The sequence below is a fragment of the Suricata suricatta genome, chromosome 12 (assembly GCF_006229205.1).
Source record: "Suricata suricatta isolate VVHF042 chromosome 12, meerkat_22Aug2017_6uvM2_HiC, whole genome shotgun sequence".
NCBI lineage: Eukaryota > Metazoa > Chordata > Mammalia > Carnivora > Herpestidae > Suricata > Suricata suricatta.
The window spans coordinates 12,547,686-12,559,009 of NC_043711.1; the positions used below are offsets into that span (position 1 = coordinate 12,547,686).

The 11,324-nt window shown below is 56.3% G+C and overlaps 1 protein-coding gene across 1 annotated transcript in view; it reads right to left on the reverse strand.

Annotated features, from left to right (window-relative positions):
- The window catches only part of CPAMD8 (C3 and PZP like alpha-2-macroglobulin domain containing 8), a 79,751-nt gene that overhangs the window by 16,340 nt on the left and 52,087 nt on the right, over window positions 1-11,324 (reverse strand). Inside the window, exons 23-26 of the mRNA XM_029919000.1 lie at window positions 9,799-10,152; window positions 8,987-9,212; window positions 7,296-7,472; window positions 2,775-2,856 (exon numbers count right to left, since the gene is read on the reverse strand). Coding sequence (XP_029774860.1) covers window positions 2,775-2,856; window positions 7,296-7,472; window positions 8,987-9,212; window positions 9,799-10,152 — 839 coding nt within the window. The remainder of the gene's footprint in view (window positions 1-2,774; window positions 2,857-7,295; window positions 7,473-8,986; window positions 9,213-9,798; window positions 10,153-11,324) is intronic.

The window sequence follows — 11,324 nt, forward strand, 5'->3', positions numbered from 1 at the left end:
CCGAGGCATTGTGGGGCTGGCAGACTGGCCAACCCTGTACCCTCTCCAGCACTGCAGTGTGAACTGACATTCGGAATTGCCTTTCGGCCAGATTTCTGTGGCTTGAAGTCGAACATTCGCCCATCCACTAGCTTCGGCTATGTGTTCAGGCACTGGATACGCTCTAGTTCCTTTCCCGTGTAAACAGGAAGAGGCCTCACTTTTCTCTGAACACTCCGTCCACCCCCACTCTGGGATGGGTGCCTCTGGGCCCCCGCCTGGCCTCCCCACAGCCCACCTCTGGGCCACAGTTGTCCATCCCTGGCTTTGCAGCCTGTGCCTTGCCCACCCCTCGCCCCTTCCTGCTCTGTCACGGTGCACCTGAGTGACTTAGTTGATGGGACCGAGGGAGAAACGAGGAGGTGAAAATAATCGCAGGAGAAGCACTGGATGGAAACCAAGGGGGCGAGAGGGTCCAGCAAGAGAACTGTTGGCGGGAGAAACGGCCCTCTCAGGACGGAGGAGCAGCCCCCCCTCCTCCGAGTCAAGCGGCTCCCGCACCCACGCCCATCAGGGGGCTGCGTCAGAACGGCACAAGCCAACAAGTACTGGCGAGGATGTGGGGAAGCCGGAGCCCCACGCTGTCACAGGGCGGGAAGGCACAGCTGGAAGAAAACAGGCAGCGGGTTCCCCGAGACGCTAAAGGTGGCAGTCCCGTGCGACCCGGCAGCCCCCACTTCTGGGGACAACCCAGAGCTCATATGAAAGCGTGGCCTGGAGGAGAGAGTTGTGCACCCGTGTTCCCAGCAGCTCTGTCACAATACACAACACGGGAGCCCCCAGCTTCTAGACTGATGAACAGAGTAACAAAACGGGGTGCATCCAGTGCGATGTTATTTGGCCTTAAACGGGAAGGAAACTTCGATACCTGCTACAGCACCTAAGAATCTTGAGCACACGACTCAGAGCCTCAGGAAAGGAGAACACGGGGCGCCTGGGCGGCTCAGTTGAGCGTCAGACTCTAGATTTCAGCTCAGGTCACGATCTCAGAGTTCGTGGGTCCAAGCCCCACATTGGGCTTCGAGCTGACAGTGCTGAGTCTACTTGAAATTCTCTCTTACTCTCTCTCTTCCCCTCTCCTGCTCCCACTTTCTCTCTCTCTCAAAATAAATAAGCTTAAAAAAAAAAAGAAAGAAAAGGACAACACTGTGTGATCGTGTTTGGGTGAAGTCCCGAAAGTTACCAAATTCACAGAGACAGAAACCAGAATGGGGGGTGTCAGGGGCTGGGGCAGGAGGATGGGGAGTTCGTGTGTAATAGAGACTTTCAGATTTACAAGATTAAAAAGAGTTCTGGGCAGGGGCGCCTGGGGGGCTCAGTCAGTTGAGCATCCGACTTCGGCTCAGGTCACGATCTCACGGTCTGTGGGTTCGAGCCCCACGTCAGGCTCTGTGCTGACAGCTCAGAGCCTGGAGCCTGCTTCCGATTCTCTGTGTCCCTCCCCTGCTCGTGCTCTGTCTCTCTCTCTCAAAGAGTTCTGGGGAGACGGACAGTGATGACGGGTCTATGACAGCATGAATATACTCCGTGCCACTAAACTGGACGCTTAAAATAGTCAAGATGATAAATTTTGTTTGCGTACTTTACCACAACTAAAAAAAAAAAAAAAAGAAGAAGAAGAAAGAAAATGAAGAAGAAAGAAAATCGGGTGGCTCTGGGCCCTGTGGTGTGAGTCGCCAAAATGCGAAATAGCCCGCCACTTGACACCTGGCACGCGTGCCCGACCGGGAGTCAGCTGGTCCCGGCCGCTCTCCCTCCCGGCCCCTCGGGCCCATTCCTTCTCCTCCCCTAAGGCCCCTGCATCAGGCAAGGCGCCCCCTGGCCCCTGCCCCCCAGGCCTGCCCTGCACGCGCAGCCACGGGAAGGTTCCACACACGAGTGTGCAGACAGCTGGAGTGGGGGGCAAAGACACAACTCAGGGCTGCGTGCTGGGAATTAGGGGACCCCCACACCCCTGAAGACCGCCTCTCCGCATCCAGGCGAGCAGCACCACACACTGTGGGGCACACTGTGGGGCACACTGCGGGGCCTGGCCAGGGGCCAGGGTCCTGGGCATCCTGTCAGGTTAAGGACGTGACAGTTTTCCTGCTCACGGCTGCCACAAGGGCTACTGGAGAAACGCTTCCTGGGACAGGAGCTGGGTCCCCCCCACCCCCGGTCTCTGAGAGCCCCAGACACGGAGATGGCAAATCTACAATCTTGCAAACTGCCTGGGTCTGAAGCTCGAGGGGAACAAGACGCAGGTGTGTGCAGCCCCCTGGCGGAGCTCTCCCTACCCTGGTCTCCCCAAAAGCTGAAGGGAAACCAGACTCCAGGCTGCTGTGCCCACATGGCCCCCCCCGACTTCAGCCTCCAGAGTGGTATGGCCTCTCCCAGCCCCCCACCTCCTACTATGGGTCACCCCCATTTCTGGTACCTTGTGCTCAGAAGAGACCAGGGCACCCAGAACCTACTCCTGAGGGGCTGGAGAGCAGGGGCTCCGCCAGGGGCACCGTGGCAAGGACAGCAGAACCCCCACCGTTGCACCCAGGGCCCCGCACAGCTGCCCACACCCCACCCCGACTCCCGGGGGGCAGGGGCCCACAACGGTCTCCAATTCCCAGCCAGAACCCCGGTCACCTTGGCGACCTGGCCCCGAGCGTCCTGGCCAGGCAGTGCTGCATGTGAGGCTGGGGTTCTGGGGTGGGGGTGGGGGGAGAGCCCCCGCGGCCATGGCCTCCGGAGCAGGGACTCACCACATGCTGCCCGATGAGTCCCGCTCCCCAAAGGCGCTATAGGAGCCATCTCGGTGCCTGTAGGTCAGCTGCCGCTGGTAGCCTGCGGGGCAAAGGGAGGGTGGGCGTCCTGGTGAGGCCTGAGACTGGGCCTCGGCCTACCATGGGACCCCACATAATGCAGTACTCCCACGGGGGGGGGGGGTGCCGAAACTGCCTCACACTCACAGCTGAGGCCCTGGAAGCTCCCCTACTACCCACCACAACCAGAGACCGTGCAACCAACCACTCCACTGCACGGTGGCTGCAACCTCCACTCTACCCCTCTCGTTCCCTGCATCAGCTCTTTGTCACCGCTGGTCACACACCAGTCGTACCTGGGGGGTCAGTGATGGGCACCATCTCGAGGCAGCACCCTCTGTCCCCAGGGGTGGGGACTACACCACAAGAGCTTTCTGTGCTCAGAGAACAGAAGAGCAAGGCGGGCAGGGGAGGGTGGGGAGGGGGCCGCTCGGGTCACACTGGGCGTTTGGCCTTACTGCTGGGGCAGCAGGGAGCACAGGCGGTGTGAGCAGGGCTGGGATGTGAGGGGACGTATGCAGCGGGTGGTCTGTAGGGTCGAGGCAGGAAGCAGGGAGAGCAGGCGGTGGGCACCGTCCAGGCCGTCCAGGAGGACGGGCCTGGATCAGGTGGTGGAGGCAGGCAGGGGGTCCCTCTGCAGCGTGGGCAGAGCGCTGAGGTCTGGAGGAAAGAAAAGGGCTGGAGGGCACCGAGGTCCGCAGCTCAGCGGCCGGAAGGACAGCCTGCACCCTCGAAGGTGGAAAAAGCAGAAGAAGGAGCGCTGTACCAGGGGTGGACAGTGACCCCCCATGTTCATGGCCGCCTGGAACCTCAACATGGGGCCTTATGGGGAATAAGGGTCTTTGCGGATGTAATTAGCCTGAAGATCTCCAGGTGAAATCATTGAAGGGAGGACCTGCATCCAAGGACCGATGTCCCCAGAAGAGAGGAGAGGGGGAAACAGAGATGCAAGAAGAAGTCCCTGAAGGCGGAGGTGGGAAGCAGGGGATGTGTCTACAAGCCAAGGATGCCTGGAAACCCGCCAGCAGAGAGGCACAGCACGGGCTCCCCTGGAGCCTCCAGATGGAACCCTGATTTTGGACTTCTGGCCCCCAGAGCTGAGAGTGGACACAGTCCTGTTCTGAGTCACCCAGTGTGTGGTACACACGTCGCTCAGAAACACCACGGGTTCAGTTCCAGGTCAGGTTGCAATAAGCTGCGTCAACTGAATTTTTTGGCTTTCCAGTATATTTAAAGTTATGCTTACACTATACTGTAGCCCATTATGTTTGCAATAGCATTATGTCTAAAATAACAATGTATATCTCTTCATTTATTTAATTTAAAAATATTGGGGTGCCTGGGTGGCTCAGTCGGTTGAGTGTCTGACTCTTGGTTTCAGCTCAGGTCATGATCTCATGGTTCATGAGTTTGGGCCCCACGTGGGACTCTGTGTGAACCGTGTGGAGCCTGCTTGGGATTTTCTCTCCTCTTTGCCCCTCCCCCATTTCTGGCCGTCCGCCCTCTCTCTCAAAATAAATAATTTTAGAGGCGCCCGGGTGGCTCAGTTGCTTGAATGTCCAACTCTGGCTCAGGTCATGATCTCACGGTTCATGGATTCGAGCCCCACATCGGGCTCTGTGCTGACAGCTCGAAGCCTGGAGCCGGCTTCAGATTCTGTGTCTTTCTCCCTCTGCCCCTCCCCCACTCATGCTCTGTCTCTCGCAGTCTGAAAAACAAGCAAACGTTAAGAAAACAAAGTAAAGAAATACATTTTAAAAATTAAAAAAAAAGAAAAACTTAAAAAATATTTAAAATGCTAACTGTCATCTGAGCTTTCAGCGAGTCGTATCTCTTTGTCGGTGTCGGAGTCCTGCCTGCACGTGATGGTGCTGACCGATCAGGCCGGGGGCTGCCGACGGCTGGGGTGGCCGTGGCAGTTCCTTAAAATAAGACAGCGGTGAAGTTTGCTGCGTCGAATGAGTCTCCCTTTCACGAACGACTTCTCTGTCGCCTGTGAGGCTGTTTGATGGCATTTTGCCCACCGCGGGACGGCCCTCAGAGCCAGAGTCCGACCTCAGATCCCGCCGCCGCTGCTCTGTCCTCTCTGCTTCTGTGCTGTCCTGCAGCCGTCCTCACGCGTCTTCAGCAGGAGTTCATTCCAGCTCCGGAAACCTTCTTTCCTCGTCCCTCAGGGGCAGCTCCTCTTCCGGGCACGTTTTAGCACCAGATCGCAGCCATGCAAATAAAACACTGGTTTAAAAGTCTGAAATATTGCAGAAATTACCAAGATGTGGCACAGAAACACGGAGTGAGCAAATGCTGCTGGGAACAGGGAGCGGACGGGCTTGGTTGATGCAGGGCTGTCACAAACCTCCACCTTGGGAAAAATGCCCTGTCTTCGAAGCGCACTGCACATGAGCTGCTTCTGCACTTGTGACCCAAGGCCGGCCAGGAAGCCGACACCAGCGAGCTCGGACAAAACCGGGAGAGTCTGAAATGCCAGTTGGCTGAAGGGCACAGGGTCTGGCTGTCCACGAGAGGTCCACGCTGCTGGGGATGACTAGGGGAGGCGTTCAAGGCCCTGTGCCCGGGTGGTCAGGCCGGATTTTCAGCCCAGGGCAATCCGGCTTTCCCTCTCCATCCAAGAGTGGTACATTTTCATTATGAGCTCTTGCTGTTTCCTTTTCCCTTTGAGAACGGATGGTTCTAGATCATCAGGACTGCTTTTGGAGATCTTACCCAGAAGCACAGTCACTGTGGGAACCTTAACAGGCCAGGCAGCAGGAACCCCAGACTCACCTCAGGGATCAAGGTGCTCATATGCCTCAGTTTCCCCCTCGGAGTGGGCCTGGCATCATCGGGGCCGGGCACAGGCCAGTCTTTCTTGAAAGCAGAACTTTCCAAGGTCGGGGCTGTGGGCTCTCACCTCACGCTGGCTAGGACCTAGTGCTGTGGCCGGCTGATCCAGTGCAGGAGAGCCTGGGGTCTCAGAAGCCCCCCCGCCACTCACCCCTGAGGGATCAGGCTGGCAGCTTCAGGAGCTCATCCAGGAAGCGAGGACCTTAGTCCGGGGGTGGCTGGGAAGGTGGCCTGGGCCAGCATGGGCGGACGTGCACACACCTGCCCGCTGTGAATGCCAGCTTCACAGATGGGTCAAACCTTCTCCTTCCTCTCCTCCACGCTGGGTCCAGCCCAAGGCCAGAAGCATGTCCCAGGAGGCCTCAGGACCTTGGCACCAACTGATCTAACTCTCTTACTATCTAGACAGGAAATGGAGGCCCTGAGAACAGGCTCTACCTGAGAACACACAGCAGATCTCTGTGACAGAGGTGAGGCTACGGTGTCCCCTGTGCCCCTCCCTGCAGGGCCGAGGTGTGAAGAGGAGGCTGAGGTCAGGGCACTCAGAAGTCCCACCCTCCACACACAGGGCTGTTCCTACCCTGAGGATCTGATTCCTGCTGATGGAAGACATTCCGTGCTGCTGTATTATTTATGACGCTATTCAATGCCACATTCTTTAGGGGGGGAACATGGGAAATAATCCCAACGGGTCTAAGAGAGGTGTTTAGCATGTCGTATTCCAGAAATGTGAGTGACGGACAAATGGCGTAGCCTTGAAAATAATTCTGAACAGAACACATCCTGAGACCCGGCAGTTTTACTTCCAGACGCCCCCCACCCCCACCCCCGTCCCCCAGACACTCAGATGTTTCCACCGAGCACCCGGACAGGAGGCTCCGGGGCAGCGCAACCGTAAAAGCCCTGGAGGTGAAGTTCTCCAGCGCCCGTCATCAGACGCACTGTCCACGGTCCCTCCACGCAGCCATGGGGGTGAACGGACCCCGGCCCCGCACAGCCCGGTGGACAAGCAGCACACACCACAGGACGCCACACAGTAAGGCACCAAGAGCGGGGACTCTGACCCGTGCTGCTGGGGAGCAGGAAAGTAAATAGAGCCAACCCTGACACGGGGATTATGGGGGGTGTTCCTTTTCCTTTTTTCTGAACATGTATTTATTTAGTTAGTTAATTTTTTTAATGTTTTATTTATTTTTGAGAGAGAGAGAGAGAGAGACAGCTTGAGCAGGGGAGGGTCAGAGAGAAAGGGAGACACAGAATCTGAAGACAGGCTCCAGGCTCTGAGCTGTCAGCCCAGAGCCCGACGCGGGGCTCCAACCCACGAACGGTGAGATCATGACTGAAGCCCAAGTCAGATGCTTAACCGACTGAGCCCCCCAGGTGCTCCCCCCCAAATCTACATATTTACAGAATGAGTCTCCTCTCCCCATAGCTGATTTCCAGTGTTCAGAGCCTTGTCCGAACAGGTGCAGACACGGGGCTCCCCGTGACAGTGACCAGATGGGCGCTGCCTCAAGCGGCTTCTTTCACTCACTTCCGTCCCGTCCTCCACATCTGCTGCACCGGGCACATGGGCTGCCTCCCTCCCCATGTTCTCCACCCGGAGCTCGGCCCCAGTACCTTGTACTAGGTAGTCAGTGGTCTCCCGCTCCACCTCGGGGCTGAGCTGCCGGGTTTTCTGAAGATACTTGAGGACAAAGATGTTGGGCGCAAAGTGGATCATGTTTTGCTCCCCACAGCCAAAGGGCAGCCGCAGGAGGTTGCTGAGGTGGCTTAGGGTCGGCCCCATGACGTCTCCTGGCGGGAAGGAAAACAGGGCTGGGCTGCAGGCTGACCTCAACTGGAGCCCTGGCTGTTCTCAGGATGGCTTTCCCAGGGCGGCCTGTGGCCCAACACCCACCACCCACCCTCTGACTGCCGGCACTGCCTTTGGGACTGGACCACAGCCCATGCCCACTTAGCCCACTGGGTGCCCTGGCTTTGGCCGCCACCCGCTGGAACTCTCCTACACGCCTCCCTCTCTGCTCTTCAGTCTCAACTCGGTGTTCTCGACCTTTTCATCATGTTGAATGCTCGTTACTTTTTGGCTTTTAAAACAGGTACATTTTTTAAAGCTATATATTTTCCTCTAAGTACAACTTTGGCTGCATCCCACAAATATTGATAGGTCAGTCCAGCCACGGTGGCTCTATTTTAAATATTTTCCATTTCCATTACATGTCCTTCCAATGGGAAATGTAATTTTCTCTTCAACCATGAGTATCTAGATTTCTTTTAAAAGTTTCTGTACACACAGGAGATTGTTGGTACACTTTTAAAATCTTTTTTTGTTTGTTTTTATTTCTCCTGTGCCTTCCTCCCTTCAGCACTGTCTTCCTCTTCCTGGCCTCTCTGCAGGTTCGTACATGGCTGAACTCCCTTCCTTTCTTGGCCTTTCCTCCTGCTCCACTGAGGCTGCCACTGCTCCTGCGCCACCATCCACGGCAGGGCCTGCCCGGCTACTTTCTCAGCACACGTCTCTGGCCTTCCAGCTCCTTCTCCACTTTCTATCCCTCTGTGCTGAAGGCGCTGGCACACGGGTCCCGGCCTTCACCTCCTCTCCATCCCTGCCCATCTGCTGTCTCCCCTTTGCCCCTACCCAGGCCACTGATCCCCACAGCCATCTCTGACTTCATCTCCTGCCTCAGAAATTGTGAGCTCCCACGTCTTCTGATTGGGCCACAATCACCAACCTGTCTGGGCCCCAGGACTTCTGTCCTCCGATGTCAGAGAGACCTAAGACCCCCACATTCAGGACTGTCTTCCCCTCCTGGCCTCTTCCCTCCTTCCACACTTCTAATATCCAACACCACACCCACCATACAGGCCCCACTTCCCACTCCTCTACCCGGGCTCCAGGGGACAACCTACACCCTCCGGACCCCAGTCACAGCCACTTTCTCCTGCTCAGCAAATGCTCTGGAAGTCTGCCACTCTCCCCAGGACCCCCACCTCCCACCCTGCACCTGGCCGACTTCACCCACACTTTCAGTCTTCTTGCACTTTACTGCACTTCCGCTGCCCTCATGGAATTCACCACCTGCCCCTTGGGGTTGCCTCACACAGGGCTTGGACAGGCAGACTGGGAACTCCTCATGGACAGGGTTGGGGTCATCTCGGGGTCTGCCCCAGCATGGAGAAAACACCAGAAGCTGCTTGTCAGTTGCGTGGGTGTGGGGCGGGAAGCCCCAGGGGCACACATTCCCAGCACAGGCCGCTGGGTCTCAGTTCCCACCGCCATCCCGCCCGGGCCCGCTACAGGGCAGACGCACCTATGACAGAGGCCGCTGCCCGCTCCGACCCAGGGATGGCGCTGTGCGGGACCCCCAGGGTGAAGGCCTCGCTGTAGCTCTCGTCCATCTCCACCTTCTTCCAGATGCGGAACTCCCCCATGGAGCCCCAGCCCGTGGAGAAGCCGATGAATCGGACCTCCGGTGGCCTGGGAAGGGTCCAGGCCATGATGACTGACTCATTGGAAGGCTCTGGGCCATGGCCAACCTGGAAAAAGAGGCCAGCATTCAGGCTGCTGGATGCTGAAAGGCGATGGTGCTCAGGCAGCAGTGACACTGGCGACAGGGGTTACAGTCCGAGAAACCAAAGGTCACCTCATCCATTAAATGACCAACAGAGACACAAGCGTTGCATCTACAGTTTCCAAAGTCATCGGGTTCCCTGGAACCCCTCTGCCTGGAACATTCTCCGAGCATAGTTTGCCTGGTGAACTCCTATTCATGCTTCAAAACCCAGTTTGGCTAGGTCCCTCCTCTAGGAAGCTGTTAGCTGCCCCTTTTCTATGTCCCCTTTGCCTGGCCCAGAAAATGCCCCAGCTCTGATTTCACTCACCCTCCTTCCCCTTGAAGACCCACTAGACTTTAACTCCCGGGTCCCTGGGTGCTTCCTCCACCACAGAGCTCACGTTTTTATTTTAGGTTTTTTTATAAGTGACTGTAGGCAACCTGAGAAGTGCCCTGTGTTTATCCGCCCCTCCTCCCTGCCCCCCCATTAGAGCGGGACCCAGAGCAGGAAGCATCAAATGCCAAGCGGCATGAGGTTCTCACGCCCACCCCAGCCAGCCCCGCCGTGCCTGGATGAACCCGCCATGCCAGCTGATCCAGAATGTTCTGAATTCATCCCAGGACAGGATCTTTGCTGTGTGTGTGCTGGCCACGGGGTCGCCCATCTTGCTGGTGGAGATCCAGGACCTGGTGTTCTGGTGCCCCCCCAGGACAATCTCTATCATGCCCGCTGTGTCCTGGGGTCCGGCGGACAAGGCCACGCGGGCATCATTGTGGGCGCGCACGGCCACGTCAAAACGGGTGAGACACAGTGGCCGCTGCACGTACTGGAACTCGTACTTGTTGGGCGTGGAGATGTGGACTCTCTCTGGATGGAGGGAAGGAGAGAGGCTGTTGAGGGGGCACCGGGGGGCATCCTGCCTCTCCCTGCCTGTGCCCAGAGCTAAGAATCAGGGCCCTGGGGGGCACACAAAAGATGAAATGCTCACAGGGATACATCCTACAAAAGATCTGCAAGATCTGCAAGAGACCGCATCAAAATGCTGTTGAAACTAATTAAGACCCAAGTCAAAGGAGAGCCAGTGTGTTTGCGGGGCAGAAGACAATACTGCAAATTTATGTTCATTATTCCCCAAACTGATAGATCCACAGCAACCCCAATCAAAATCACAGGAGGGTCTTTTGGGGAAATGACAAAACTGATCCCACAATTTATACAGAAACATAAGGAACCCAGAGGAGCGAAATCAACTCTGAAAAAGGACCATGGTGAAGGACTCACACCCCTGACACTGAGATGCACTTGAAAGCGGCAGGAATCCACGACAGTGCGGGACTGAGGTGAGCCCAGGCGAGTGCTCAACGGACAGTGTGGGGAGTCCAGACACAGACCCACTCACGAACGAGCGACTGATTTGCAGCAAAGGTGTGAAGGCAATTCAGTGGCGAGAATCTTTCAACAAAGGGTGTTGGAACAACTAGTTACCCGGAAGCGGAAAAGGGAACTCAGATCCACACCGCGCGTAGTTTTCCAAGGACCAACTCAAAACAGACCATCGCTATTTTGTAAGTGTACAATCTAATAGTACAAACTTGGAGGAGAAAACGTAGCACTTGGAAAAGATTTCTTTAAAAAATTTTTTAATGTTTATTTTTGAGAAAGAGACAGGGTGTGAGTACGGGAGGGGCAGAGAGAGAGGGAGGCACAAATCGGAAGCAGGCTCCAGGCTCTGAGCTGTCAGCACAGAGCCCGAAGCGGAGCTCGAACCCACGAACCATGAGATCATGACCTGAGCCGAAGTGAAACACTTAATCAACTTAGCTACTCAGGCGCCCCAAGATTTCCTTTTTTTTAAAGTTCATTTACTTATTTTGAAAGAGGGAGAGAGAGAGCACACATGGTGGGGAGAGGCAAAAAGAGAGAGAGAGAATCACAAGCAGGCTCCACACTGCCAGTGTGGAGGCTGGTGCGAGGCTTGAACTCATTAACCATGAGATCATGACCTGAGCCATAATCAAGACTCAGGGGCTCAACCAACTGAGCCACCCAGATGCCCCTGGGAAAGATTTCTTAGATTCAGCAAAAGCATAATCC